Genomic DNA, 7,749 nt, shown 5'->3' with positions numbered 1-7,749 from the left:
CTGGGCTCTTTGTTCTTGATTCTCAATATAAATCTGGCTAAAAGCCCCCAACAATAGCCATGCCACTGCCCCAACGTTTGACTGCCTTGAAATTTCTTTTGCCAGATCAATCACTCCGCTGCCGCCCTTAATCTCAGTCTTAGGCAAAGTCTCTGGACATGAGCAAAATGCAGACAAACTTTCTGCCAAGCCATAACATACATTGTTTGGAGTCCAACAATCAGTGGAGTCCTTCTTCCCAACAGGACTTCCCGAATCCGGTCTTTACCGGCAGAATTTCTATCAGTCCTCTGGGCTTCTGAGCTCTGACCAGAATCTCCCAGACAGAACAACCAAAGGTGTTCTAGCACTTCTCTTTCAGGCGACAACCCCAAACCTTTCCAAACACTTTCCACAAGCCATTTCCAAAGGCTGTTGAACCACATGGTCAGATATAGTCACAGCAACGACCCCACTCCTGTGGTACCAAATTCTGTCTTGGTTACTTTTCTCTCGTTGCTGGGACAGAATACCTGATGCTCAAAATGAAGGAAGGAAAGGATTATTTAGCTTACAGTTTGTGGAGGTTTCAGTCCATACTTGGCAGGTTACAAGGCAGAGTGGCACATGGCAGAGAGCTACAGCTCATGGTGGCAGAACACAGCAAAAGCAACAAACACTACAGCGAGGAATGGCCAGAAGCAGCCTCTTTCCTCTCCCTGACATATGCTAACTATTCACCCCAGGGCGGGTGTAGGTCTCACACCCATAATCAATCAAACTCTAAAAGCCTGCCCCATGACCACATGAGGCTTTGGGGGGACACCCAGACGCAGATCATAACACTGTCCAATGAATTTTATATTACAGTAATACCATGACACATAAGTCCTTCTGTTCACAAACAATTTGGTTCTCAAACAAAAGCATGTGAGAAAATTTTGCTTCCATTCACAAACTCCATTTCACATGACAAACTCAACCAAGGACATCTTCCCCCAAATCATAAAACAAATTAAGCTTGTGAAACCAGATACCACTGTGTATTATATGAGCTTGCCAGAATTAGAATATATTTTTCTTGTTCCTTAAATTTCATTCAGTTCATTTAGATGAGTACTTAATTCCACTATTCCTTTGCTGTTGGCAACTGCCTTCTTTTTGTTCCTATGAATTTGACTCTCTTACAAGTTTCATATATATGGACTTCTTTGGTGTTTGTGTTTTCATGACTCTGTATTCATTTAATATAATATCCTGTAGATTTACCTTATTTCATATAATAGGATTTCTGTCCCTTTAAAGGCTGAATGATATTCCATCTATGCAGGCTTTCCTGTTTTCTGCTGCTATAACAAAATCACTGAAGCTGAATAATACATGAAGAAAAGGTTATTTAGCTCACAGTTTTGGGATCTAAAGATCAGTGTTCCTGTTTGTTCATCCTCTGGGGCGGGCATTTTGGCAGGATCATGTGCAGAAGAGATCATATGGTGAAACAGGATGTCTGCGTTAGGGGTCGATAGTGCACTTTGTAACACCACACTTGAATGAGAACTCAGTCACTGCCAGACTTGCATTAGTCCCTTCGCGGGCAGCACCTCAAGGGTTGTCCTTGATCACTGAGCTGTGCCATGGCAGTGCTTGGGAGGTCCTCAAGAGTTGGTAGCTGTTTTCATCTTTCTTTTCTGTTTCTGGTTTGTTTTTCAATTTTGCTAATGTGATTAATATTAGACTCGTTTCTTCAAAACTGTTTCTATCTCCTTAGCCAGAGAATCATGACTGTGAATTCATTGTCTCCCTAGATTGCTGTATGATAAAAGTTAAATCGACTTTCTATGTGGGAACAGAAGTAATTTACCATCTCCTCTTCTTGGCTATTTCGAGGGTTTTGCTTTCATTTCCTGCTTAGACTGTTTCTGCACAGATTCTCAGAATATATCAATTAGATTTTGTTAAATATGCATACAACTTACAGGTAACTCATTATGAAAAATTTCATTACAGATATCTTAGGAGATGTAAATCTGCTTTCCTCTGTGCTATCACACTGCTACCCTACTAATAATGCTGTTCCATCCTTCTCCCCCACCACACACCCCTGAACACTCATTCCCACAGTTAAGAACGGGACCGTTTTCTGCCACTTGTTACATCTGTTTCTCTTTCTCACAGAGGTAGGGATATTAACTGCCCCAGTGCCAGTACAGTTCCACAGATTTACCAGCACAACCTTGGCTTCCTCCTGCCTGTTATTCCTTGCCCTATGTATTTGTCTTTTTCTATGCTGCCTGTTTCTCATGTTTGTTGATCTGTTACTTCTTAGTATGTAACTGTTCTTCTACACACTGCAATATGCAAAGGACTCCTATATGAACCTCACAGTGTAAGGAAGGACATCTACTCATTTCTTAGCTGTTCTCGGGACACTGTCTAAATAAATAAGTCCAATGTTGATGACTTTCTGTGAGGGGTGGCTAAGCAGCACTGTTCACAGCACAGCCCTTCTCTTTTGAAATAGTACTTTCCGTGCTCCTTGTGTTTGCTAACGTGTTATGCTATATACTGCTTCTGTGAATCTTTGAGAACATGTTTGCATCTGCTGGCCACTAATCAAATCCTTTTTCTCTCACACTCTGTATCAGTTAGAACTGGAAACATAAATGTTTTGACCTACTGTCCTTAAAAGTAATGATAACTTACTTTTTAAAAAAATAGTGCTGTGAAATGGTGAACTAAAGTAACTATAGTAAACATTTCAAAGTTCCTTTGTTTAGTAAAACTGATCACTCTTCTGTACTTTCCGTGATGAGACGATGCTTTTCATGTCTCGTTTACTTCCATCTTCCATTAGAAGTAACAGACTGGTATGCTTAAACCACACAGATGTCTTTCTTACCACTTCAGGGACTGACAATTACAATAGCAAGGTACCCATTGAATAAATTTATGTAATGTCAGTGTTTTGGTCATACTTTGTTTCACACTGAGCATTTCTGTAGTTGATTTGAATTACATGTAATCAAACTTTTCTTATTCCTTTTGTTGTCCTAACATCTGAAAATCATGACATTTCATAACTGTTCCGTTAGCATTATTTCTTTAGGTTTAGTGTCACGTGCTTACATAACAGTTTATCTGCCAACCAGTAATAAACAAAACCCAATGATTTCTTACATTTCCTAGATACTTCTCTTCAATGTACCATCAAAGAATTTCCACCAAAAAGGAAAAGTGATACAGGAGAAATGTTTCAGACGGTCACGTTGGAAAGGCATAAAACCCGTCACATTGAAGAACTGTGCTTCAACAAAATCCAGAAAAATATACATGACTTTAAGACTCATTGGAGAGAGGATAAGAGACTTGACACAGGATTGTATGGGACATACAAGGAAAATCTCACTGATACAAGACATGAATATCGTAGAAGGGCTACAGAGAAGGAACATATTAAAAATTGGCTTAAGGTAAGCTTTCCATCATATCTGCCTGAACAACAGCTGTTTGAAACAGAAAGGAACATCAGTGAGTGGAGTTGCACCAAACAGTCTATTGGCAGTGATCCCTCAGTTTCACCCCACCAAACAGATCCTTCTAGTGTCAAAACAAACATTTTTCATGAATATGAAAATGACTTTCTTGATTCTTTATTTTTCACACAAGAATCGGTGATGCCCATTGGTACAAAACCTTACAAATGGAATGAGTGTGGCAAATCTTTTAATCAAGGCTCATGCTTTACTATGCATCAAACAGTCCATGCTGGAGAGAAACAATTTCTATGTGATGTATGTGGCAAGGTCTTTAATCAGATATCACACCTGGTAAGTCACTGGAGAATGCACACTGGAGAGAAACATTTCATATGTAATGAATATGACCAGGTCTTTACTCCAAATTCACACGTAGCAAATCATCAGGGAATCCATTCGGGAGAGAAACCTTTCCAGTGCAATAAATGTGGCAAGGTCTTTAGTCACAGTCGCTACCTTGCACAACATCTGATCATTCATACTGGAGAAAAATCTTATAAATGTAATGAATGTGACAGGGTCTTTACTCGTAAGTCACACCTAGCAAATCATCAGGGAATCCATTCTGGAGAGAAACCTTTCCAATGCAATAAATGTGACAAGGTCTTTAGTCACAGTCGTTACCTTACACAACATCTGATCATTCATACTGGAGAAAAATCTTATAAATGTAATGAATGTGACAGGGTCTTTAGTCACAGGTCATACCTGGCAAATCATCAGAGAATCCATACTGGAGAAAAACCTTACGAATGTACTCAATGTGGTAAACTGTTCAGTCACAGGACATCCCTAGCAAGGCATCAAAGAGTCCACACTGGAGAGAAACCTTACGAATGTAATCAGTGTGGTAAAGTGTTCAGTTGTAACTCACACCTTGCAGAACATCAGATAATTCACACTGGACAGAAACCTTTCAAATGTAGTGAGTGTGGCAAAGTGTTCAGTCGTAGTTCCCACCTTGCACGTCATCATCGCATTCATACTGGAGAGAAGCCTTATAAGTGTAATGAGTGTGGAAAGGTCTTTAATCAGAATTCATACCTTATATGTCATCGAAGAATTCATACTGGAGAGAAACCTTACAAGTGTAATGAATGTAGCAAAGTGTTCAGTCTGAACTCCTCTCTGGCACGGCATTGGAGAACTCATACTAAAGAGAGAGCTTACAAATGTAATGAATGTGGCAAAGTCTTCAATCAGATAACACACCTTGCCAATCATTGTGCAATTCACAGCGGCGAGAAGCCATACAAATGCAGTGAATGTGGAAAAGTATTCCATCAAATTTCACACCTTGACCAACATCAGACAATTCACACTGGAGACAAACCTTTCAAATGTAATGAATGTGGCAAGATATTTAGTCGAAATTGCTACCTTGCACAACATCGGCGAATTCATACTGGAGAAAAACCTTTCAGATGTAATGAATGTGGCAAGGTCTTCAGTCACAAGTCATACCTGGCAAAGCACCAGAGAATCCACACTGGAGAGAAACCTTACAAATGTAATCATTGTGAGAAGGTATTTGATGAAATTTCACACCTTGCCCAACATCAAACAATTCACAGTGGAGAGAAACCTTTCAGATGTAATGAATGCGGCAAGGTCTTTAGTCACAATTGCTACCTTACACGACATCTACTAATTCATACTGGAGAAAAACCTTTCAAATGTGATGAGTGTGGTAAGGTCTTCAGGCACAAGTCGTACCTAGTAAGTCATCAGAGAATCCATACTGGAGAGAAACCGTACAAGTGCAATGAATGTGCCAATGTTTTCAGGTACCGGTCATCCTTAGCAAAGCATCAAAGTATCCATACTGGAGAGAAACTTTAAAAATGTAATGAATGTGTTAAGATCTTCACTCAAATTTGATTCCTTGTACACCACAGCACTGAATGGGGATAAAAATCTTTTAACAAATTCAGTGAGTGTAGCAAAGCTGTTAGTGTGTGTTTAAGCCTAACTAAGCATGTAATCCATACTGGAAAAATAACGCAAGGTCTTCTGTGACAATTTCTAACTTGAGATTCATTGGAGATTTGGTCCTGGAGACAGCTGAGAAATGCAGCCAAAATCTTCAGTCATTTTTGAGCCTTAGAAAACACTGGAAAGTTCTGGCTGGGAAGATAATTTTCCTGTGTAGGAGGGCAAACCTTTGATCTACTAACCATAAGCTAATCCACAGTGGAGAGAAACCTTACCAATGTACTGGGTAAAACTATGCCTTCAGGTGAAAATCCAGTGTTACTATGCACCAAAAAATTCAAACTGGAAAGGAATCTCACAAATGGAGTGAGAGTAGCAAATCTTTTAGGATGTGTACTAAATCCTTAGTACACATCAGAAAATGTACCCTCAACTAAAACTTTAGAAAAATGTTACATGTTTGGGAAATCTGCCTTCAGACTCACTTCAGTACACATCAGATAACTCATACTGCAGTAAAACTATACAAATGTGATGAATATGGGTATTCATGTAAGTCTGCATCTGTCCTGACTGCCCCAGTTCCCAGCCTCCTTGCCAGCAGAAGCACTGCTCTGCAGGGAACTCAGCTCAGCTCCTGAGGCTGTTATCCACAAGCACAGGAAAGGAGATAAGATAGAGCAAGGAGTTTTGCAGGTCCTAGGGACAACTAGAGACACCAGAAAATTCACATGGGACACTTCAGAGGACTCTGCCCACTGAGATGCAAGACTGCTAGAAAACTTTAACCAGAGATGTTCATTGGGACTTTCCTGTCCAATGTGCCCTGCCTTTTCTCCATCCCTATGAAAGGGATACACTTCTCTTTGTTTGGGGCAGAAGGTCTCATCATGCGCTCTGCCTGAACCCGGGCACAATAAATTCCATGCCATGTTGCTTTTGCACAAGCCTGGTGGTCTCTGCTGCTCATGTTACATTTTGGAGCCAAGACCCGGAAGGGAGACAAGCTCCTTTTGAAAGGCTTAAACCTCTCTTGATCCTCTATCCAAGCTAAGGCCACCTGGCAACATCCTCAGATCAATTCCTACAGCTCTTGCTGCTGCTTCCATGCCAGATCTCACTGGGCATTTCAGGTTGGGTACGCCCCCTGCCACCACAACGATCTAAACCCAGGCAGCTCCCCAGTTCTCACCATGCTGACTGCTCCAGATTGGGTTAGCTTGCTCCCCTCTGGACTTTTAACACTCTGTACCTTTAAGGCCCCTGACCGCCTCCCCACTGTTGTACTGGCAGCGCTTTCAGCTCCCAGAGCTGTCACTTTTGGCTCTGAGGGTTTTTCTCTCTGAAACTTAACCCCATCTCTGCTGAAACTCCCTCTTTGCAGTTGAGTGCTTTGAAATTCTGTGTCTTACCTCTTGGGAAAAACTTCCTTCTCCTTCCAAGCCTGGGTAACCTGGCAATACCCACACGTGGTCCTTCCCTGGGGAGACTGGCTCCCCTTGTCTGTTGACCAGTAGCTGTGACAGCTGCCTTGGGATTTTCACCCACTCTCCTTTATGGCCTTGGCTTTAACTGAAGACATTCAGTATAGGCCCTGCAGCCACTTGTTTTGCCTCACCTGGTGTGACAGTTACCTTTCTCTGCTCCCAGTGGGAAATTTTCCTGCCTTGTTCTCCCACACTTCTCTGTACTCAACTAGAAAACTGTCCATCTCTCCCTGCCTCTGCTGGCCTGCCTTCTGCAGATTCTCAGACTTCTCCCTCCTGATCTGAAGCCCAAATGGCTCTCAGTGAGCAGAACACAGTGCTTTTAAGTTTTCCATAACAAATAACAAGAGATACGAGTTTATTTTTGTTTCCTAATTGCTAAATTATGTTAGGTAATCATGTTCATGTTTGCCATTGTTTGTGCCATTTATAAATCATTTTATGGTGTTTCTTTAAAGGATGTTTTGTTCTTGTGAACAAGGTCTTACATTTGTTGTATATATATATATTACATTTAAACTTGATTAAAGCACTTGACTTGTAACTGCTGTGGGTTTTAATCTTTTTTTTTTTTTTTTTTTTTTTTTCTTTTTAATACAGGGTTTTGCTCTGCAGTTCAGGCTGGCCTTGAGCTCACTTTGTAGCCCAGGCAGGCCTCGAACTTGCAACAATCCTCCTGCCTCAGCCTCCCAAGTGCTGGGATTACAGGTGTGCACCACCACGCCTAGCTTGTGGGTTTTAATCTTATTTTAGATAACAACAACAACAAAATACATATATGTGTGTGTGTGTGTATGTGTATATATATATGC

The 7,749-nt window shown here is 41.0% G+C and overlaps 1 protein-coding gene across 1 annotated transcript in view; it reads left to right on the top strand.

The window, feature by feature from the left end:
* Positions 1 to 7,481, top strand: part of LOC102029565 (zinc finger protein 83-like) — a gene marked incomplete at its 5' end in the record, with an annotated part of 24,037 nt that extends 16,556 nt beyond the window's left edge. Inside the window, 1 exon segment of the mRNA XM_013508856.1 lies at positions 3,166 to 7,481. Within this exon segment, the coding sequence (XP_013364310.1) occupies positions 3,166 to 5,357 (2,192 nt within the window). The 3' untranslated portion in view covers positions 5,358 to 7,481.
* Between the last annotated feature and the right edge of the window lie 268 nt (positions 7,482 to 7,749).

The sequence above is a fragment of the Chinchilla lanigera genome, unplaced genomic scaffold, assembly GCF_000276665.1.
Source record: "Chinchilla lanigera isolate Chin_1 unplaced genomic scaffold, ChiLan1.0 scaffold00157, whole genome shotgun sequence".
Classification (NCBI taxonomy): Eukaryota; Metazoa; Chordata; class Mammalia; order Rodentia; family Chinchillidae; genus Chinchilla; species Chinchilla lanigera.
Note: the sequence above shows the minus strand (reverse complement) of the source record. Positions and strands in the feature narration are given on the sequence as shown.